This window comes from Gorilla gorilla, chromosome 11 (genome assembly GCF_029281585.2).
Source record: "Gorilla gorilla gorilla isolate KB3781 chromosome 11, NHGRI_mGorGor1-v2.1_pri, whole genome shotgun sequence".
Classification (NCBI taxonomy): domain Eukaryota; kingdom Metazoa; phylum Chordata; class Mammalia; order Primates; family Hominidae; genus Gorilla; species Gorilla gorilla.
In genome coordinates this window covers 29,019,763-29,043,095 of record NC_073235.2, presented here as the reverse complement: position 1 = coordinate 29,043,095, position 23,333 = coordinate 29,019,763, and the positions used below count along the sequence as shown (strand labels likewise).

Here is a 23,333-nt window from a genome sequence, read left to right as displayed (position 1 = left end):
TATGAGGGAACAGGTATGAGTAAGTGGAATACACGTTATTGTTGCAGTAACTCAGTTTTAAGTAAGATCATTAGGAAGCCTGCACGATGATAGGATTTCCTTTCCTCTCAGCTTGATATGTCTACATAATTCATAATATCCTTTTAGTTTAAATGTGATAGTGTATAGTGAGAGTCCTGTCCTTCTAACCAGACCTTTCTGGGTCAGTTTGTTGGAACAGGGCCTGTTTCAGGATACTGATTGCTTGTGTTGTTCCATCCACTTGCAGAAAACAACTTTCTGGGTCCCGTTTCCCAGTTCCTAGAAGAAAAAATGTTATAGTTTTAGTTTGTATTGATAATAGTGGATACAGTTGCACCCAGGAGGACAGGGTCATTAGTTACAAATGTGGCAATTACGGCTCACCCACAAGGAAACCTGTTATGCAAATGAATACTAAAATGAGTAGTACTTTTTAAAGATTAGGAATTATTTTCCCTGATCCATTGTAAAAGAGCTATTAATAGTTATGGTCTAAGTTTGATTTTTAGTTTGCTCTTTTTCTGAGTTATTAGGTTCTAATATTCCTGGTATCTCCTTGTTTACTTTTTTTTCAGCACTGGTGGTCAGACACCCAGAAGAGACCTGGAAAAAGTGCTGACAGGAGAGGAGAAGTAAGGTTTTAATGTTAATTTTTCTTCCTAGACTATATAGAGAATTTCCGTTTGCTGCTTTAAGAAAAGTAGTAAATGAAATGATGTTATGCTCTCATTTGTGGGAGGTGACTTTCATTTTAACATTTAGTATCTACAAAGCATTGTATTGGGTACTCTGGGGATGTAAGGAAAATTGAGAAAATAATTCAATAAAGATTTTGTTGCTGTTTGCTAAGTGCTAGACTCCTTGTTGTGCTCTGAGAATATAAAAACAAATTAAAAATAGTCTATGCTCTCAAAAGTATAAGTCTTTACAAGGATGATAGGCAAAGGGAGGTCTTTGGTAAAGCCATGGGGTAAGTGTGCCAGGTCTGTGTTTGGAATGGCAAGTAGACTGAAGGGGTTGGACAGTAGTATGGGGCCTGAGGTGGTAGAAGATAAGGTTGGAAATAATAGACCGGTGAAGGGCTTTGAATCAAGATGAGGAATTTTCACATCTTGTGATTCCACAGGAAGTTTTTGAGGCTGGATGTGAAGCCATCTGGTTTGATTTGATTTAGGATGCTGATGCCAATGGCATCATGTAGGATGGATTGGAGGGCAGTGGGACTGAGGCAGTGATACAGCTAAACAGAGGTGGTAGTGGGGGAACAGAGGGGTGAGAAGACATTGCAGAGGCAAAACTGTCATATGTTGGTGACTTAGTGGGAGAGAAGATGGCTAGAGTTGAAGACCTCAGCCAAAATTTTAACCTGAGTGCTGAGACAGTGTTTATTACCTTTCACCAAAATGGAGGGAGAAGTAGATTTGAGGGACCAGGCAAGTTCTCTTTTGAGCATATTAAATAAATGTGACATGCCTAATGAGATAGCCCTATAAATATTATGGGTCTAGAACTTGTAAAGAGATGTTTGGGCTAGAGACCTAGATTTGATGGTTCTCTCCATAGAAAAGATTGTTCAATCAGGAGAGTATAGAGTAAGAAACGAACTAAACAATTTTGAAAGGGGGCATAGCCAGGCAGAGCAGCCAGCGAAGGGGAATGAGCAGCTGTGGTCCTATGCGTTGGAGCAGAGCCTGGAGGGGAATGAGGCTGAGCTGGAGGTGGCAGTGACAAAAGCATGGGCCAGTGGCAGGTGCTGCAGAGGGCTTTGTGCAGGTGTGTTGGTAGTCAGGCAGCATCCGGATTGCAAGAGGAGAATAGGGGATGAGCTAGAGGAAGCAAGTTTGTTTAAGAAGGAAGTTGATGAGACCGTGGCTTCAGAAGGAAAGTAAGAGTTACAGGGAATTTTCTTGGCAAGCCAATTAATCTGTTCATATATATATGAAGGTTATAAAAGTTTAAGGTTGGCCGGGCGCGGTGGCTTACGCCTGTAATCCCAGCACTTTGGGAGGCTGAGGTGGGCAGATCACGAGGTCAGGAGATTGAGACCATCCTGGCTAACATGGAGAAACCCCATCTCTACTAAAAATGCAAAAAATTAGCTGGACGTGGTGGCGGGCGCCTGTAGTCCCAGCTACTTTGTAGGCTGGGGCAGGAGAATGGCACAAACCCGGGAGGCGGAGCTCGCAGTGAGCTGAGATTGTGCCACTGCACTCTAGCCCGGGCAACAGAGCGAGATTCAAGTTTAGGGTTAAAAATGGGGTAAACTGTACAAGAGAATAGAAACAATTGAGAATTTTTTACCCTTCTCTCCCCATCCCCAACAGACACACATAGATCCACTGTTTACTAGTTACCTAAATGCTGAATGGTTTGAATGCCCAGGCATCCATAGATAGGCTTTACTTTGGAAGGTTAGTAATCTTATTTTAGTCTAGCATGGTTACCCATGGATTTGCATAGAACTAAATACATACACATAAATGAGTGCAAGTAAAACTGGGGAAGTGTAAATAAGATTAGTGTACTGTATCAACATCAGTATCCTGGTTGTGATACTGTACTGTAGATTTGCAAGTTGTTGCTATTGGGAGAGACATTGGATCTCTCTCTCTATCATTTCTTACAACTTCATTTGAATCTGTAATTATCTTCAAAAGATTTTTACAAAAATAAACATTAAAAATTGCTGTATGAGTTGTATATTGAAAAACTACTTTATAGGCATACTGAGAGTTTTGGGGGGTCATTTGACGACTCAGTTCTTCACAATTCCTCATCTCACAAGTGAACTCATGAGTGACTCCACTATACAAGAGAAAAGGGGATTCCAAGTCATGCTGGCGGGACTAGCCTTGGAAGGCAGAGGGGCATGAGTATATCTGAAGCTGAGGAGAGGAGAAAAGGATTCATGCAAATGCAGAGCAAGTTGGCTTTGGAAGAGAAGTGAGGAATGCATACTGTAGTGTGTGTGATGACAGGCTAGCTGGGAGGCGGCAGGAGGGTGGATTGGGTGACCTTTGGTGGGGAGTAGAGGAGTTTCGAACATTGCAGCTTAATGGGTGGATGTAGGAACAGGAGTGTGAAATGGCCTGTGTGCCCCACTGTGGCTGGCCACATAAGAAGCATGCTCTTCCTCTTCCCTTTTTCAGGGCTCTTAGACCTGGAGATCCTGGATTCTGTGCCCGTGCAAGGGTCCCAATGCCCTCAAACAAGGACTATGTTGTCAGGCCCAAATGGAATGTGGAAATGGAGTCATCCAGGGTAAGCAAGCGGAGGATCGGCAAGGTGGATCTCACCTGCAGATTACTGTTTGACTCTTTACTTCATGTGTTAATAACCCTTGTAGCTCTTGAGGTTTGTCTGATTCAGAGAGGACTGTTTTCTGGTCACTTATCTAGCCAAACGACAAATTGAGCAATAGAGAAGGGAAAAGTATTACCCAGGATTAAAGTTTATTGCTGATGAATTTTTCTTCAGTCTTAATTCAACATTATCAGGTAGGGAAGTTTCTTCTTATTAATCCCTTTACTTCAAGTGAGGCTTGAAATTGAAACCTGGAGTATTCTGATACAGTGAATTTTTTTTTTTTAATAACCATGAGAAACAGAGCTTATGTGCTTCAGCAGACCTACCTCTCCCTTTCTCTTCAACAGTTTAAGCAATTCCATTGCAAATGATTAGGGTAGACACTTACTCTGTTATCATTGTAAATATTGCTCTGTGGATCTTCAGTGTTTCTCAGTAATCTCTTTTTATTCTCCAATCAAACTACTACTTCTAGCCTGGTATTCTTAAAAAGGGCCTAAGCCGATTGGAAAAGCATAAGAGGCGATTTGCAGAACAGAAACGACTCAGCAAAGTGCATCGTGCTGTCAAGTTCAGCATTGAAGGCAACAGGATGCCCCTATAGGCCTGGCCCTACCAGAGTGTATACACGAGAGGTATTCCCAAGGAAGCATGTACTGTGCATGGGCTTGAATTGTCAACAGTCAGAGTGAAAAGTGTGTGTGTGTGTGCTTTCTTAATCAGAAGAGGCCAGGTCTGCTTTTAATTTCGAAATAATGACCCTAACAGGCACCTTGGGATATTCAAGGCCTCTTGAGTATTTAGAAATTGACATGGAAGTCCCTTCCTTTATCAGTATCCTAGAGAGTAATAGATAATTACTTCCCTAATATGCATTTGGGTCTTCCTGACTGGTACCCATTTTTATGAAAAAGGTTTTTGTTAGGACCCAGAATTACAGTGATATGTGTTACAGGCATATAAACTAGTTAGTGGTTTCCTGGTGGGAGGTAGCTTGTTTCCTGCTGTCAGTGGCTCAGCAACATGCATTTGAGAACTCATTGCATAAAGCCTTATACTAAATATTTAGGAGATGAATTTGATTAACACATACTCAAAATGTGGTCAGAAGTGAAAAAGACTTTGGAACATTCATAAGCCCAACTCACTGATCACTGTGCTTTGAGACTAATGGCACCTTTGTTGCGGAGCACACACAGTGTGTGTGTGTTGCCTGCCTTTTGTTCTTCTCCATGACCCCTGCTTTGGCAGCTATTTCTACTGACTCCACTCTCCTACCTGCCAGTTCATGTTGCTATTAAGTGACTATCAAAACAAAATGTACTTTCTTATTTCTTGAGAATAAATCAAGGGTAGAGAAGGACTAGTTCTGTGCCAAGAACTTCCTCCTCTCTCTCTCCCTCCTCTTTCTTGTGCCCATATCCGTGTCCCTGACCACCTCTCCATGTCCCCTGTACCCGTTTTTTTTGCCCTTCTGTCCTTTTTCTTTTTCTTTTTCTTTTTTTTTTTTTGAGACGGAGTCTTGCTCTGTCGCCCAGGTTGGAGTGCAGTGGTGCGATCTCTGCTCACTGCAAGTTCCGCCTCCTGGGTTCACACCATTCTCCTGCCTCAGCCTCCCAATTAGCTGGGACTACAGGCTCCTGCCACCATGCTCGGCTAATTTTTTGTATTTTTAGTAGAGACGGGGTTTCATCCTGTTAGCCATGATGGTCTTGATCTCCTGACCTCGTGATCCACCCGCCTTGGCCTCCCAAAGGGATTACAGGCATGAGCATCTCCTTTTTCATTGTTTCTTCTCTCTTTTTAGCCGTCTTTCATATTTCTCTTAACGTTTTTATTTTTGAGAATTGGGAACTACAATATGGCAAAGAAAATGTAATAAAAACTCTTAGTGGCCAATCTGCTTTGAAAGCAGAGGTTGTGTTTCCAGGGCTGTGTCCCTGTGTGCTGATGTTTCTGGTTCTGGTCCCACCTCCCCATAGGTGGAGCAGGGTTGCATATTCACTCAGGACTTGCTTCCACATTGTAGACGCTAATGAGCAGTATTAGAAAAGACATGTCCAGGAAGAGAAATGGAAATGGCTTTCCAATGAAACACTTTTTGTCTTAAGTATCATTTTTGTTTTCAAAGTTATGTAAATAAATATAAAAAATAAATAGGGTTTTTTGTTTTTTGTTTTTGTTTTTGAGACGGTGTCTCACTCTGTCGCCCAGGCTGGAGCATAGTGGTGCAATCTCTGCTCACTGCAAGCTCTGCCTCCCGGGTTCACACCATTCTCCCGCCTCAGCCTCCTGAGTAGCTGGGACTAGGGCAGGTGCCCGCCACCACACCTGGCTAACTTTGTTTTTGTATTTTTAGTAGAGATGGGGTTTCGCTGTGTTAGCCAGGATGGTCTCGATCTCCTGACCTAGTGATCTGCCTGCCTCGGCCTCCCAAAGCGCTGGGATTACAGGTGTGAGCCACCATGCCCGGCTAACAATTTGAGGTTTTAAATGTATTTCCAGATATGCCTTGAACTTAGTTTTTATAATTATAGAAAATGTTTAGGTACAAAGAGAAAAATTATTCATGGTCCTAGCATTCAAAAGCAGTTTGATGTATTTGTTGTCTTTTTTCCTACTGATAACGTTAATTAAAATTATACTAAATATCAGCCTGGACAACATAGCAAGACTCCATCTCTACCAAAAAATTAAAAAATTAGCCAGGCATGGTGGCATACATCTGTAGTCCTAGCTACTTGGGAGGGTGAGGTGGGAGAATCACTCGAGCCCAGGACTTTGAGGCTGCAGTGAGCTAGAATCATGCCATTGCACTCCAGCCTAGGCAACAGAGTGAGACCCTATCTCTAGAAAAAAAAAAATACACACACACACACACTATCTCTAGAAAAAAAAATACACAGACACACACACACACACACACACACACACACCCCGACCAAATTATAATTTTGGTTATTTTCCTTCATTAAACCACCTAGTCGATTTATCATTTTTAATGGCTGCATAATGGTCTATCCTGAATATAATTTGCTTTTTTTTTATTATGTATTTTCTTTCTTTGTAGAGATGGTTTCACCATCTTGCTCAGGCTGGTCTCAAGCGATCCTCCGGCCTTGACCTCCCAGCGTGCTGGGATTACAGGCGGGAGCCACCACACCCGGCCATGAATATAATGTGTTTATTCGTTCCTTTATGATTTCTGATTTTTTACTCCTAAATAATGTAGTAACCTGTGCTACATTGTATTTTTTATATGTTCATTTACTCCGTGGAATACATTTAAAATAACAGTAAAATGACAAAGGAATGCCTGTTTTTTCATGAGCTTTTAAAAATACAGAAAGCATAAATAAAATTAATGCCATCTGTAATCCCACCACAACTTAATGTTAACATTTTAGATTATTTCTTTTTTTTTCATACATATGCATAGACAATTACTGGGTTTTTGTTTTGTTTTTTGTTTTTTTTCAAGCGACGTTGTGATCGTATTCTTTTATACCTTATTGGGTTTGTTTTTTACTTACCATGGTAAAAATCCATTTGAGTGAGCATTCTTGAGTGGTTTCGCATTGTGTCTTCTCACAGTTGTACCATAATTGAAGCTGCTTTTGGTCTTGCTCTGGTAAAGCAGTGTAGCACACACTCTTAATTTCTAAGGAAGTGTAGTGTTCCCTTGATGAATCAGGAGAGAGATCATTGAACTTGGTGTATGAGGTACTATGGTCTGTCTTTTCAAGCTTGGGGTAACTAGGCATGTGCAACTACCAGTCATATATTTTGTAACGCACTGGCCCGTGTGTGCCCTGATTGCTGAGGCTAGACAGATCCATCAGGGCTTAGACAGTTAGTGAGGGTCCTGGGAGTAGGCGAAGGGAAGTCCAGTTAATGTGTGAAGCTGCTGGGAATTGTGTAGTTGGCAGAGATTTGAGCAGGTAAAGCTTCCGATGTGGACCAAGTACAAGTACTAAGATCACGGCACATCCTCTAAAAGGAAGTCAGATATTTGGGACTGTCCAGGAAATCTGGGAGATAGTGTGATGGTGGCATAGCTCTTTCTCATCTGACACTTTTTATGCTTACTCAGAGTATGAATGCCAAGTATTGAGATGATACAAAATAATATTTGAATTGAGATATTCCTAGAAAGATAGGTCAACATGGCTCTTGGCCAAGAATGACTTAGAGTTCCTTGCCTGGTGCTCAGCTGGCTTCATGTCATAGTTGAGGCTGGGTCCAGAGGTGGGATAAGATTCCACCAAAGCTCACCAGGCTGGTACTGACCCCAGAGTGTCTCCCAGGCCCTACCTTATTTTAGCATTCTTTTGAATTGAGTTTCAGAGGTGATTCAGTAGTATATGTATGGGGAGAAGAATTAGAAAAACCCATCTCTTTTTAAGCACTCATCATTCTTAAACATCTGAATTGTTTTACAACAGAGTCAGCAAACCTTTCTAGCATTTCTAAAAGATGGCAGTTTCTTGGAGACCTCATCTTTGCAAGGCAGTATTTTCAAAATATAAAATAGCTCCCAAACCAAACTTTTAAACATGGAGGGCAAGTGGGTAAAGACTTAATATTCTTTTTGTGTCAAGTATACTTAATGTAAATCTAGTTGCTTGTGAAGTAGTAAAATAGTAATAGCTCCTATTTTGAGCACTGACTATATGTGCTCAGCCTCTGTGCTTGGATCTGACATCACTATCTCATTTCCTTCTCTCAGCAGTTCTGGAAGGAGTACCTACCCTGGGTATGCTTTGCCCAGGGTCACAGAAGTTACTGAATTGGAGCAGGGATTCACCCCAAGTGTAAAAACTCAAGAGCTCCTGCACTTAGGGGTTCACTTCACTAATCATCTAACCTCATTTATTATGCTTAAGGCTTTTTCTCAGCTGACCTGACTTTGCTTTAGGTCATTCTTTTTTATGCCAGCACTGTTTGAAAGTGCATGTCAAGCAGCTAGCTCCACATTTGGTCTTCGAAAGGGAAACGCATGCAGTTAAAATGTAATGTACATGATGGAATTGGGAGGATCATAGTCTCAGTTCCCCCCACCCCTTTCTCCCATCTAGGAGACCTCCATGGACTGCAGCAAAATTAAAAATAAAGCACAGACAACAGAATTATTCTTCACTGAGAGAGTTTAATATGCGTTTCTAACACCATCTATACTTGCTTTGTTGTTCTTGAGGTCATCAACACACATTCTGGATATTCCAGAGCTAGGAGCTCTTCTGGTTGCTAACTCAGTTATAAGAAGATGAAAGACATAACTAGACTTGTGTATTTCAGTAGTTTGCTCTTTAATTTTTCCCTTACTCTTAGTTTCAGGCGACCTCCAAGAAGGGTATCAGTCGACTGGATAAACAGATGAGAAAGTTCACAGATATAAGGAAAAAAAGCAGATCTGCACACGCAGTGAAAATCAGCATTGAGGGCAACAAAATGCCATTGTGACCTTGCCTGGAATGTGTCCCCATCTCTACTCTAAGAAATGCGCAATGGACTCTTTGGAGAAAGAAGATATTTTAAAACATTTTTAGTGTGTCTATAAATGGTTCAGCGTGTATCAGATGTCGTCATAGGACTCACATTTCTCTCAGTTATATTTAAAACCGTTGTGTAGTTTGTACAAAGGAATACTAGTCATACTTCTATAAACTTTACACAATAAAATTTCATTCTGGTTTTGGGGGGCTGTCTCTTCATTTCTTAGAGGATACATTCTTAATAGGGGCAAAGATTGTTTCTCGTTGTGTGGGAAAAAAATCTTATATTACAGGGGTTTGTGACCCTTAGAGGTTCAATCCTCCCTCATTGTGGTATAATGAGGAATTTGTGTGCCCTTTGCCCCTGGTTGCTGACAAGGAATGTCTAAAACACTTGTGGTTTCCTGAGTGATAGAGCGTCTCTGTTATGCTAATGAGGTGACTGTGTGGTGGGCTTTAGGATGGAGGCTGGTAACCAGAAACAGCTACTACAGAGGGTTGGGCCAGCAGGACCCGGGAGACTGAGACGCAGTCAGTGACCTGTTTGATTTAATCAACCATGCCTGCCAAATGGGACCTGATGAAGAGCTCTGGACCCCACAGCTCAATGACGCTTCTTGGTTGGTGAAGGCATTGGTGTGCTGGGAAGGAGAGGATTCCCCTCCATGAAGACAGGGGCACAGAAGCTCTGCCTTCCCTCCCAGACCTTCCCTTATGTATCCCTTCATTTGACTGGCCCTCCTAATTCATATCTTCTGTAGTAAAACTAATCATAGTGTTTTCTAGGGAAGGATAGTGCTTTCCTGAGTTCTGTGAGTCATTTCAGCAAGTTCTTAAACCTGAGAGGTTTATGAGAACCCCAAATTTGTAGCTGGTCAGAAGCGACAGTAGCCTGGATGCCTCACTTGTGGCTTGCATCTGAAGTGGGGGCAGTATTGTGGAGGACTGACCTCTTAAACCCGTGGAGTCTGATGCCAGCTCTGGGTGTGTCGTATCAGAATTGAATTGCAGTACCTCAGTTGGGGTGGAAATGGAATACCAACAAAATCTTATTAATGTGTTTCTCTTATTTGGGGTAATTATTTTGATTTTCATTTTTCTCTGGGATGGGGGCTTATAACAGAGAAAAGATCAAGAAATACTACTGTCTTCAAGGAAATATGGATATAACTGAAAATCACTATGCCAAAAGCTTAGAGCAGTTGAGCAGTTAGGGGAGAGAGAAAAATTATAGCTTGTAGCTATGTTTCTTGTTGCTCTATTTTTGTGATAATAGTCTCTATAGACTTAATTATGAGAGGTCTCTTAAGGTCAAGATGACAAGGCCCAAGAACATTTTATCAACTAGATTATTTTAATTTCAGAAATCCTACTCTGATATGGATTGGCACCTTGATCTTCAGAAACACATAAAACTACTTTTGGCCAAAAAAGCTTTTGAACAGCTAAAATAATGAAGTTTATATACTAAAACACTGCTCACAAGAAACTCTGAAACTATTTACTTCCAGCAAACGCAGAAGCACAGTGGGATATACTGCTTTGTAAAAAGCAGGTGCATAAAGGCATTAATTAGAAGGTAATAGCTAGCCAGTAGATGGAGACAAAAACCTAAGCTTTTCTGCAATGTTTCATACAAATACCCTCAAAAACACTTGAGAAGGAAAAAGCAGAGGCATCTAGTGAAGCCTTACACTGATCATTAAAAAATAAATTTGAAACAAAGACAACAAAGGTTGTATTTAAGAAAGATTTTTAAGTTACACAATTTTGTCATTTAATGGGGTAAGCTCCAATTACCTGAAAATTTCACTATTACAGGGTAAAACTTTAACGATGTTGGCAAGTAAAAAGTTTTAAACCATACCTGGGGAATTCAAAATGGTAAGAGATGCTCCTGTACTGTGTTTGAAGGAAAAAATTAGTTTCTATATAAATGATCCTTGGTGTTGGTTTTATGGCAGCTCAAACCTAGCTGGCCAGAAAAACCTTTAATTTTGAAGATATTTCCAATTTACAGTAGTTGCAAAAGTAGTAAATAAACTCCGGTATACTCACTGATATTTACCAAGTGTTAACGTTTTGCCACGTCATTGACTCTATCATCTTGTATATGCATAGAGCTATTTTTGTAGACTCAGAGTAACTTGCCGTCAACTTGCCCCTTGAGCCCCAAATACTTAAGCATGTTTCTTCCAAGAACATAGACTTTAGTTTTGTCCCAGAATTGATGATACTAACTTTGACAACTTGGCTATGATGATACAGAGTTGTGGGGGATTTTGTTTGTTTTTTAAGAGATGAGTTCTTAACTGTGTCACCCAGGCTGAAGTGCAGTGGTGTGATCCTAGCTCCCTGCAGCCTTGAACTCCCAGGCTCAAGCAATCCTCCTGCCTCAGTCTCCTCCCAAGTGGCTGGGACTGTAGGCATGCACTCTCATGCTTGGCTTTTTTTCTTCCTCTTCCGGTTTTAAGATTTACTATCTTAAACAGTTTTACTGCTCAGTGGCATTGAGTATGTTCACAATGTGTCGCCATCACCACCATTCATCTTCAGAAATCTTTTCATCTTGCAAAATTTTAACTCTACCTATCAAAGAACTCTCCTTCCTCCCCCAAGCTCTTGGCAACCACCATTCTACTTTCTGTCTCTTACGAGTTGTCTGTTCTAGGTACCTCATATAAGTGGGATCATACATTTGTCTTTTTGCGACTGTCTTATTTCACTTGGTATAATGTCCTCAAGGTTTGTCCATGTGTCCAAATTTCCTTGCATTTTAAGGTTGCATAATATTCCAGTGTGTGTATATACCACATTTTGTTTGTCCATTCATCTGTCAATGGACACTTGGATTGCCTCCACCTTTGGCTATTGTGAATAACGCTGCTGTGATCATGGGTGTACAAGTATTTGTTCAAGACCTTTTTTTCTTCACTTTTAGAGATATTAAAAAACAACCATTTCTTTTTTCCAATTCTTTTGGTTATATACCTAGAAGTAGAATTGCTAGATCATATGGTAATTCCTTTTAAATTTGTTTAGAAAGTGCCATACATACACTTTCTATAAGGGGCTACACAATTTTATATTCCCACCAATAGTACACAAGAGTTCCAATTTCTCCATATGCTTGCTAACACTTGTTATTTTTATTTTTTGATGGTAGCCATCCTAAGTGATGTGAGGTGGTATCTTGTGATTTTAGTTTGCATTTCCTTAATGATAGTGATGCAGAGCATCTTTTAATGTGCCTTTTGACCATTTATATATCTTCCTTGGAGAAATGTCTATTCAAGTCATTTGCCCAGTTTTATATTGGGTTGTTTGGTGTGAGTTGCAGGAGTGCTTCGTGTACTCGTGTTAATGCTTTATCAGCTATATGATTTGCAAATACTCTCTTTCATTCTTTAGATTGCCTTTTCACTCCTGATTGTGTTCTTTGTTGCACACATTTAAATTTTGCTGTATCTCACTTTTTTCTTTTATTGCCTGTGCTTTTGGTGTCATATCAAAAAAATTATTGCCAAATTCAATATTATGAAGCTTTTACCCTATAATTTTGTAAATTTAGCTCTTATGTTTAGGTCTTTGATCCATTTCTAGTTGATTTTTTGTATGTTGTGTAAAATAAGGTTCCAACTTTATCCATTTGCATATAGATATCAAGTTTCCCCAGCAACATTTACTGAAAAAAACCTATTTTCCCCATGGAATGGTCTTGCAAGTCTTTTCAAAAATCATTTGACCATATGTGTAAGAGTTGATTTCTGGACTTTGTTCTTTTCCATTGGTCTGCATGTTGCAATATAGAACTGTCTGTGTGTCTGTCCCCACTGAAGTTAGGACATGTGAGTCTTCCAACTTTGTTGTTTTTCAAGATTGTTTTGGCTATTTGAGATTTCATGTGAATTTTAAAATGGATTTTTCTATATATGCAGTAAACATTATTGGTATTTTGTTAGGAATTGCATTGAATCTGTAGAGGTGCTCTGGGTAGTATTGACTTCTTAACAATATTAAGTCTTTGAATCATGACCATGGAATATCTTCATTTATTGGTGTCTTCTTTAATTTCCTTAATGTTTTGTAGTTTTCTTTTGCTTTTTTCCTTTTCTTTTTCTTTCTTTCCTTTCTTTTCATTCTTCTTTTTGATTCAGATTCTCCCTTTGTTGTCCAGGCTTGTCTCAAACTCCTGGCTTCAAGCAGTCTTCCCACCTCAGCTCTCCAACTAGCTAGGACTACAGGTGTGTGCCACCATGCCCGGATAATTTTTTTTGTAGAGTTCAGGTCTTGCTATGTTGCCCAGGCTGGTCTTCAACTCCTGGCCTCAAGCGATCCCCCTGCCTTGGCTTCCAAAGTGCTAGGATTACAGTTGTGAGCCACCATGATGGCCTGTAGTTTTCAATGTACAAGTCTTTCGCCTCCTTGGTTAGGTATATTCCTAAGTATTTTATTATATTTGATGCTATCATAATTTGTTTTCGTAAGTTCCTTTTAGGATTGTTCATTGTTAACGTGTAAAAATGTGACTGATTTGTATTGATTTTTGTATCCTGCAGCTTTTCTGAATTTGTTTATTCTAACAGTTTTGTTTGGCTTTGGGGGTGTTTTGTGGACTCTGGGCATTTCTACATGTAATATCATGTTGTCTGCAAACAGATAATTTAATTTCTTTCCAGTTTGGATGCCTTTTTAGTTTCCTTTTTATGCCTAATTGTTTTGGCTAAGATTTCCAGTCCTATGTTGAACAGACATGGTAAAAGTGGGCATTCTTGTCTTGTTTCTGATAAAAAGCTTTCAGTCTTTCACCACTGAGTATGATATTAGCTGTGGGCTTTTCATATATGACATTTATTATGTTGAGTTTCCTTCTGTTCCTTGTTTGTAGAGTGTTTTTTTTTAAATCATGAAATGGTGTTGGATTTTGTTAAATGTCTTTTCTGCATCAATTGAGATGATCATGAGTTGTTTTCTTCATTCTGTTAATGTGGTGTATTATATTGATCGATTTATATTTGTTGTTGTTGAACCATCCTTGCATTTTGGGAATAAATCCTTCATGGTCATGGGGTATAATTCTTTTAGTGTGCTCTTGAATTTTCTTTGCTAGTATTTTGTCGAGGATTTTTGCAACATATTTATCAGGGATATTGGTCTGTAGTTTTAGTGCCTTTGGTTTTGGTATCAGGATAATACTGACTTCATAGTTTGGAGTTTGGAAGTGTTTCTCTTCAATTTTTTGAAGTATGAGGAAGATTGGTATTCTTTTTTAAATGTTTGGTAGAGCTCACCAGTAAGGCCATCTGGTCCTGAACTTTTATTCATTGGGTGTTTCCTTACTAGTTATAGATCTGTTCAGATTTTTATTTTTTCATGATTCAGAGTTGGTAGGTTGTGTTTCCAGGAATTTAATTTGTCCGTTTTGTCTAGGTTATCCAACTTGATGGCATACAGTTGTTCATAGTACTGTTTTATAATCCTTTTTGTTTCTGTAAAATGGGCCATAATGTCCTCCCATTTGAGTCTTCTCTTTTTCTTCACCTAGCTAAAAGTTTGTCAATTTTGTTGATCTTTCTGAGGAACCAGCTCTTGTTTTCTTTGATTTTTTTTCTCTTTTTTTGTATTCTGTTATGTTTATCTCTGCTCTAATCTTTATTATTTCTTTCCTTTTGCTTGCTTTGTGTTTAGTTTGTTCTTCTTGTTCTTTAAGGTATAAAACTAGGTTGTTGATTTGAGATCTTTAAATTTGAGCATTTGTAGATATAAATTTCTTTCAGCATTGCTTTTGTTGCATCCCATAAGCTTTGGTGTTTTTATTTTCATTGTCTCAAGTTATTTTCTTATTTCCCATGTGACTTCTTCCTTGACCCATTGGTTGTTTAAGAATGTACCATTTGATTTCCACATATTTGTGGATTTTAGGGTTTTCTTTCTGCTATGGATTTCTAATTTTATTCCATTGTGATTAGAAAGATACTTTATATAATTTCAGTCTTTTCAAATGTTTTAAGACTTACTTGTGGCCTAATAGCCTGTCCCAGCGAATGTTCCATATACTTTTGAGGAATATGTGTATTCTGCTTATTGTTGGGTGGTATGCTTTTTGTATATCTGTTAGGTCCAAATGGCCTATCATGTTGTTCAAGTCCTCTTTTTGAGACAGGGTTTCACTTCTGTCACCCAGGCTGGAGTGAAGTGGTGCGATCTTGGCTCACTACAACCTCTGCCTCCCAGGCTCAAGTGATTCTCCTGTCTTAGCCTGTCAAGTAGCTGGGACTATAGGCGTGCACCACCATGCCTGGCTAATTTTTTGTATTTTTAGTAGAGATGGCGGGGGGGGGGGGTTTACCATGTCGCCCAGGCTGGTCTTGAACTCCTAGACTTGAGCAGTTCACCCGCCTCAGCCTCCCATAGTGCTGAGATTACAAGTGTGAGCCACTGTGCCCAGCCTCTGTTTCTTTTTAAATCTAGTCTCTTTTCTATCAGTTATAGAAAGTGGGGTATTGAAGCCTACTGTTACAGTAGGCCATCTGTTCCTCCCTTCAGTTCTGTCAGTGTTTGTTCATATATTTAAGAGCTCTTATGTTTGTGGTGTGTGCGTGTGTGTGTGTGTGTGTGTGTGTTTGTGTATGTTTATAATTGCTATATCTCATTGGTGAATTGATCCTTTTTAAAATATATAATGTTCTTTGTCTTTTGTACCAGTTTTTGACTTAAAGTCTATTTTGTCTGATATTAGTATAGTCACCCCTACTCTCTTCATTACTATTTGCATGGAATATCTTTTTCTGTCCTTTCTTTGTCAACCTGTGTGTGCTTAGATCTAAAGTGAGTCTCTTGTAGACAGTATGTAGATGGACTCTTTTTTTTAAATTCATTCTGGCAATCTGTCTTGATTTGGGAGTTAAAATTCATTTACATTTAAAGTAATTACTGATGGGGAAGGACTTACTGTTGCCATTTTGTTGTTTTCTGTATCTCTTATAGGCTCTTTTTGTCCCTCATTTATGCCCTTACTGTGTTTCTTTGAGTTCAGTTGATTTTGTTTTTCTTTTTCTTTTTTTTTTTTTTTTTTTGAGACGGAGTCTCGCTCTGTCACCCAGGCTGGAGTGCAGTGGCGTGATCTCGGCTCACTGCAACCTCTGCCTCCCAGGCTCAAGCGATTCCTCTGCCTCAGCCCCCTAAGTAGCTGGGACTACAGGCACGTGCCACCACGCCCACCCAGCTAATTTTTGTATTTTTAATAGAGACGGGGTTTCACCATATTGGCCAGGCTGGTCTCGAACTCCTGCCCTTGTGATCCGCCCACCTCAGCCTCCCAAAGTGCTGGGATTACAGGTGTGAGCCACCACGCCCAGCGAGTTCAGTTGATTTTTTTATAATGGCATGTTTGGTTCCCTTCTCACTTCCTTTTGTGTATATTCTGTAGATATTTCCTTTGTGTTATCATGAGACTTACATAAAACATCCTGATGTTATAACAGCCTATTTTAAACTGATAACTTTAATTGCATACAAAAGACGTCCTTTACAGCTCCGTCTCTTCTTTATGTTATTGCTGTCACAAATTACATCTTTATATATTGTGTACCCACTAGCAAAGATTTATAGTTTTTTATGCTTTTCTATTTTAAGTCCTGTAAAATAATAAGGGGAGTTACGAACCAAAATTGCAATAATACTGATTTTTATATTTGTCTATGTGTTTACCTTGAAAGGAAAAATGTATATTTTTATACATCTTTGAGTTACTGTCTAGTGTTGTTTACTTACAACCTGAAGGAAGGGACTCCTTTTAACATTTCTTGCAGGGTAGGTCTAGTGGTAATGAATTCCTTCAGCTTTTGTTTATTTAGGGATATCTTAGTTTCTCCCTTGATTTTGAAGGATAGTTTTACCAGATACAGAATTCTTGGCTGGGCGTGGTGGCTCACACCTGTAATCCCAGCACTCTGGGAGCCTGAGACAAGCTGATCACTTGAGCTCAGGAGTTCGAGACCAGCCGGGGCAACATGGCAAAACTCCATCTCTATAAAAAATAGAAAAATTAGCTGAATGTGATGGCTCATGCATGTAGTCCCAGCTGCTCAGGAGGCTGAGGTGGGAGGATCCCTTGACTACAGGAGGTAGTGTAGTACTGCAGTGGGCTGAAATCACACCACTGCACTCTAGCCTGGGTGACAGTGAGACCCTGTCTCAAAAAAAAGAAAGAAAGAAAGAAATCTTGGTTGACAGGTTTTTCTTTCATCACTTTAAATATATCATTCTATTGCCTTCTAACTGCAGAGTTTCTGCTGAGATTGTCCTAGCAGGGGTAGAGAGAGACTACTAGTAAAGTACTGTACAGTTTTTTGGAAGGCATTGGTAACACTGTTTATAAACCAACTCTTCCCCACCTGCCTGTGTACTGTTCCTCTCAGACAGGCAGAAATTATTGAATCAAACTCCATACTATCTCTTTCTGTGATCTTCCCCTATTGCAGCAGCAGAAGTCCTCTGACGTAAGACTCCCCCTGGAGCAGGTAGAGTGTCGTTTGGAGTGATGTAGATGTCTATTACTTGTATATTAAAGGATTACAGAGATGTTTGATAAGTCCAAAGAGGTAGGATTACCCAGTGTAGTCATGGGCTAGAAATGTTGCAAAAATCCCTGAGCCAAGGTCTCAAGTTGGCTGACTTTGTACTATTAAGCTACAGACATGCACTTCATATGTTCTTCAGTTTTTCAATTAGCAATAATCACTCCTCGAGTAAACCTCATTGGCTGTGATACTGCCACTGCGCAAAGCTTGTTCATCAGTTTTTGAAGAAAATGGAGTACGTCACAGGATTACTTGCGTGCCTTGTTTTAAGCAAGCTCAACATATAAAAGTAATGGTTTCACCAAAACTTGAAGGTTATTGTTTGGTAAGAGATTGAGCAGAAGACTTTAAAAACATTTTTGTTACTTTAAAGAAGGACTCGAATTACAGAGTTTGAAGAAGCAACTAGTAAAAACACCACTCACTTTAGAAGAAGAGGGTTTAGGTCTGTTCTCCCAAAGACTGGTTCTTTAAAAAACCCAGGGTCCTGGGCCCAAAGGTTCTGTGGCATAACTGCTTAAAAATGCGAGAGGAGAGATTCAGGGTGTGTCAGTACCAAGGACAGACAGCTAGATATCCTTTGGTTCCACTTGACCTGGTAGCAGTGGGCGAGGCTTTAGGGAAAACACTTTGTAAATTTTATTATGATGGCATGTAAACGCACAGGATTGGCAATAAAGTGGCCTGGAGTTTGGTCTCCAGTATGAGAGGATCTCTTTTGGGCAAAGGATGATATTGCCACACAGTCAGGAGAGGGGATGAGCCTGGTCTTTGAGTTTGCAGGGGGAGTGATTTATTTGTAATTCTTTATTTTATGATTTTTGTGCAAGAAGTTAAGTATTTTGGCTAGAGATAGCATGGAAATAGAGTGAGTTCCCCAGACCAGTTCTATGTAAGACCAGCAGAGAAGGTTAGGTCAGTGAGCACTGGTGTTTCGAAGGCCTCTCCTGGAAGTCAATCAATGTAGTCATGAGTAGCAATTCCAAGCTGGCCTCTACTAAAAACCAGATCAGGGAAAAAATAGGGCCCAGGTCAAAGAGACTGTGAGCTCCCTGGGGCAGGGACCAGGTCTGTCTGATTGTCTCTATTTGGCTTGTTGAACTGAACTAACATATAGCACTTGTCATTTGACACCGATTATAATTCTGTGAGATGATATTTGCATCTTAGATGAGGAAAATGGCCCATAGAGACCAAGATGCCTCCCATCTACAGAGTGGCTGAGTCAATTCAAGCTCAGGTCTTCTGATTCCAGATCCTGTGTGCCTTCCTGATCACCATATCAGCTAGATCTTTTCTATGTAGAGTATGCAATAGCTTTTATTCAGACTTTTCATTCCTTGGCTTTTATTTTCTGATCTTTCCTAATTATTGCTATTTTGTTTTTATCGAGGAAATCAGAGAGAAAGCTATGAGACAGTTAAAGCCTATTAAGGGTTTATTGAGAATATAATGATGTTCAATATGAAATAAAAATCAAATACACTAGAATTGCAGCATAATCATACCTTAGAGTTACTATAAGATTAAGTTGGAATCGAATTGATCTTATAGTAATGAATTTTCTTTTTTAAAGCTTTTTAGAGCAAAACCTAATCAATCCCATAGCATAAGGGACAAAACCTATGTCAATCCCATAACATAAGTGGCATATAAGGAATATCCTGTGCATTTCTCTACAGAAAAGGAAAGGAAGCAGAACTGACTTTGTGCCTACCAGGTGTTGGGCCCAAGTTGTTGGGTCTTACTATGACCTTTACAAGTATTACCCTCAAGTTTTCCAACAAGTGGTCATCATTACCTTTCTATAAGTGGGAAAAATAGATTTAAAGTAAATGGCTACCCAGAGTCACACAGTAAATAGCAAGCAATCCATGGATCTAAACTGAATTATTTCTGCCTCCAGTGCTCTCAGTTATGCTGTGGTGTTTTCTGGATGAAATACTAGGATTTAAATATATGCTTGGAGTTTTTGTGTCAAACCTTAAGTTGCTCTTGTATTTTGTTAAACTTGTATCATCTGAAATGAACACCTGTATCCATTCTCTTTCAGGTTTTGCTGTTACTGCTCAATGTAGTCACACCTTGAATAAGAAATGGAAAACCTTGGGATGTTGATAAAGCTAATATCCTGAGGAAGAACTTCAGTAGGTCCCAGCTGAGCAGGAGATGGGATTCAACAGTACTGGTACATAGTTAGGCAATAATCCTCCTCAGGCATCACATTCATTGATTTTTGTTGGGCCTGGGGATCCTGGGAAAAAGTGGGGAACTTTGTGCACTCTTGGCTTTGACTACTGACAGGTCTAATGTGCTGGAGTGGCCCAGGCAGAGGCCCACTTGCAGAGACTAATGGGAGCCTCAAGAGAAAATCTACCATAAGAAAAGGACCAGTCTGACAGCAAGCCCAGCTTCCCAAGAAGATAGAAGGTTGGAGGCAAGCTGCTGTCCAGGTATGTCCCGAACCAGCCAACTTGAAGGTAAGTTTGCTCCCTGGGGAGAGAAGGGCTCTAGGTATGAATTAAAAGCTGTGTCCATAGACACTGTAACACTGGAGTTCAAAAAATGTTGCTGTGGAACGGCCCTTCTCATCCAAACCCAGACGGAATGTTCTCACCTGCCAAGAGTAGTGTCTTGTATTGAGGCACAGTGGTAGCTTTCTGGATCCACAGGCAAGGCCCTGTGGAGTCTCAGAATAATGATAAATCCTCTGGATGACCTAGGGGCTGGTGAGGTGAGTGGAGTGCCCTGCTGTGGTGTGTCTGTAGGACCATTGGAGCCTGATGCTGCCAAAGCATGACCTGACCAGCCCTGGCAACTGGTTTAGGATCATACAACCATGCACATGCCCCTAGGATTCCTAGAAATACTAAGGGGAAGAGGATTTTCCCGGAGCTGGGACATTCTACATTTGCACAGGTGAGAACTCAAACCATTGAGATTTAGATATTAATGTAAAACAACTTCATTTGTACTCATTAAGACTGAGTAAGGCTAGGACTTTTCCTTTCTGCTGCATTTTAACATAGGTAGGAGGACAGGATTTTCAAGATGCCCAAGAAAGTAATCAAGCAATAATCATGTGCATCTTCATGAAGGAATGGTAGAGCCCCACATGACCCACGATCTGCACCCCACAGGACTCCCGCCCCACTGCTTCTCTGCCCTCATCTCGTAGCACTCCAGCCCAGGCCCCCGCTGGCTGGCCTCCCATGCAGCACACTCTCCCCTCAGGGCCTTTACACTTGGCTTCTCCCTTGATCTGGGTTGTGCTCTTCCCTATCTTCCCACCCTCTAATGTCCATGCACCTTCTTCCTCACTTTCTTCAGCTCTCTGTTCAGACGTCACCTTTTCTGTGAGGCCTTGCCTGACCTAACGTAAACAGCAACAAAGTCAGTCTCAGTGGCTCACGCCTGTTATTCCAGCACTTTGGGAGGCCAAGGCAGGCAGATCACCTGAGGTCAGGAGTTCGAGACCAGCCTGGCCAACGTGGCGAAACCCCGTCTCTACTAAAAATACAAAAAAAATTAGCCGGGTATGGTGGCGGGCGCCTGTAATCCCAGCTACTTGGGAGGCTGAGGCGGGAGAATCACTCGAACCTGAGAGGTGAAGGTTGGAGTGAGCTGAGATCGCGCCATAGCACTCCAGCCTGGGTGACAGAGTCAGACTCCATTTTGAAAAAAATAAAATAAAAAAAGAGCAACAACTGCTTCTTGCCTTGTTACCCCTAATCTGCTTTATTTTTTCCCAAAGCACTTTGCATTATCTAGTATACTATACATGTAGTTGTTTATTGAGTGTATCCTCCTCATTAGAATGGGAGTTACATGAGGGCAAGAACTCCCTCTGTTTATTCACAGATGTATCCCCAGCAGCCAGCACATTGTCTGTCACACAGTACATGTTCAATACATTTCATTAATGAATGATCATACTTCCTCCCTTTTTTGTTAATTAACTAATTCAGTGAACACTGAGCTCTACTAAGTGATGGACACTACTGAATAGCAGAGAACTAAAGATGAACAAGATAGCCTCTGCCCTTAAAGAGGTCACAGTGTGAGGAGGGAGGCAGAATGTTGCCTCCTGACTATAAATGCAGTGTGGTAGATTTCACTGGGGACACAGCTGGAGGAGATTGGGGAAAGCTTTGTGGAGGAGTTGCTGTCGAGTTGACTCATGAAGGTGAGGAAAATTATGATGTGTGAACATTTGTTGAGTGCTTACCATCTCTCTGCTAAGCAACTTAAATATAGCATTATTTAACGCCGCGAACAGGTGTATAACATAAGTACTGATATTATTTTTACCTTAGGGTTGAAGAAGCAGGCTCAGAAAAGACCAAGATTTGGAGCTACCACTGGTGGAGCTAAGGTTCAGACCTGGTTCTTCCTGGTTTCACATCTCATGCTTTAACCATGTGCTGGGCAGACAAGAAAGGAAGACACTGTGAGCAGAAGAAATAATCCATCTCAAAAATGGAAACTTCATGGTGTGTATTCGGGGAACCCCAGGAATTCCAGGGAAGAGATGAGGCAGGAGTCTACCTCACCTAGAAGGTGAGATACAGGCCACAGGTATTTCATACCTCTGCCTCCTGATTCCTTCCTCCTTCCAGGATAGCTTGCTTTTGTTACTGTATCGGGTGTCTGAATATACTTTGATCTGAAGAAAGAATTCTATGATTGAAGCAAGGGATGGTCCATGTGGTTATAGTAGCCCAGATGGGATGGGGGTCCTTCAGTAGGACAGTAACTGGAGTAACTGGGAAAATGAAGGGGAGACTACAGATAGCGAGGACCTTTAGAGATAGGACTGCTAGGACTTGGTCGCCATTGGCTGTTAGAGAGGCAGGAGGCCAGGCCTGGGTAAGTGGTGGAGCAACAGTGCCGGTAACAGAACACCGTGTATGAGAACGTTCCATGGGAGTGGGAGATGAAAAGTCAGGCAGTTTTGGAGCCCCTGTGGCTTGTCGAGCCAGGGAGATGCCCCATCCTGATTGGGATGTGTAAGGCTGGAGCTCCAGGTAGAGTCACAGAGCTAACAAACTTCAGCTTCTTTCAAGTTATTGCCCAGGAAGAGAGTCTAGAGAAAGACCAGCAGTGAGCTTGGGAGCAGCAGCTGTGGACACTGGGAATCTCCTCAGCACTGACAGTTCTGGACCAGAACTACATTGCTTGAGATCCCTTGTGAAGTCATGATTGGACAAACATATTATCTAAACCATTCAGGGAATTTTTTGAAATTTCTTAATTAAAGGAAGTTATCTGGGTAAATGAGTTCTCCTTGAAGCATTTTCTTCTATCAGTGTGTGGGTAAAATGGCAGTGTGCGAAGTCCCGTCAGTCAAGCAGGGTTCTCTGTAACCCTTTTTTTTCTTTCTTTCTTTTTTCCCCCCAGTTAATACCTTGATTGCATTTTTTAAAATATAGTCTTACTAGATTTTTTTTTGTAGAGATGGAATCTCACTGTGTTGCTCAGGCTAGTCTCAAACTTCTGGCCTCAAGTGATCCTCCACTTCAGCCTCCCAAAGTGCTGGGATTACAAGTGTGAGCCAATGTATCCAACCCTTTGTAACCTTTGATCCAGCTACTTTTTTCATTCCTAGTTATTTTCACAACCCTGTCTGGAAGATCACAGCCTCAGTGATCTTCCTTATTGATGAACTACCACTGGAAGCTTGAGTACAGACCCATTTTGGCCCAGCCTTCTTCTGAGTGCACAGTGCCCACCAGGAACAAAGTGTCCAGGCAACACCCAGCCAGGAACCTCCACTTCAGAATGGAAGCCAGCACAAAGCTTGCTGTCAGTGAGGTTCCTGGAGGAACCAGGAAACAGGGCTGAGGGAAGAGAAAGAGCCCCAGCGACTCACTGTCCTTGTCTTCCCGTTCTAGATCAGTACAGTCCCAGCTTCTGGTTTGGGAAGGGA

General features: G+C 40.8%; 1 protein-coding gene, 2 long non-coding RNA genes and 1 pseudogene across 7 annotated transcripts in view; 2 read left to right on the top strand and 2 right to left on the bottom strand.

The window, feature by feature from the left end:
- IWS1 (interacts with SUPT6H, CTD assembly factor 1) overlaps positions 1–9,026 on the top strand; it is a 46,401-nt gene extending 37,375 nt beyond the window's left edge. For 3 of the 5 annotated variants that reach the window (XM_019022523.3, XM_004032516.5, XM_063694744.1), the window contains 3 exons: positions 597–653; positions 3,171–3,282; positions 8,659–9,026. In XM_019022523.3, coding sequence (XP_018878068.2) covers positions 597–653; positions 3,171–3,282; positions 8,659–8,790 — 301 coding nt within the window. In that variant the 3' untranslated portion in view covers positions 8,791–9,026. Of the gene's footprint in view, positions 1–596; positions 654–3,170; positions 3,283–3,802; positions 3,963–8,658 lie in introns of all 5 variants that reach the window. The other 2 variants (XM_055380667.2, XM_055380668.2) reach the window with 1 other exon arrangement.
- On the bottom strand, positions 7–21,819 carry LOC129532209 (uncharacterized). Its single transcript, XR_008677853.2, has 3 exons — positions 21,716–21,819; positions 6,861–7,008; positions 7–300 (listed from the first exon to the last, which is right to left on the bottom strand). It is a non-coding gene; the product is annotated as an uncharacterized lncRNA (long non-coding RNA).
- Positions 16,558–23,333, top strand: part of LOC129532208 (uncharacterized) — a 37,652-nt gene continuing 30,876 nt past the window's right edge. The window contains exons 1-2 of the long non-coding RNA XR_008677852.2: positions 16,558–19,592; positions 19,709–21,964. This is a non-coding gene — a long non-coding RNA (uncharacterized lncRNA). The remainder of the gene's footprint in view (positions 19,593–19,708; positions 21,965–23,333) is intronic.
- On the bottom strand, positions 17,452–17,612 carry LOC115933920 (uncharacterized; annotated as a pseudogene).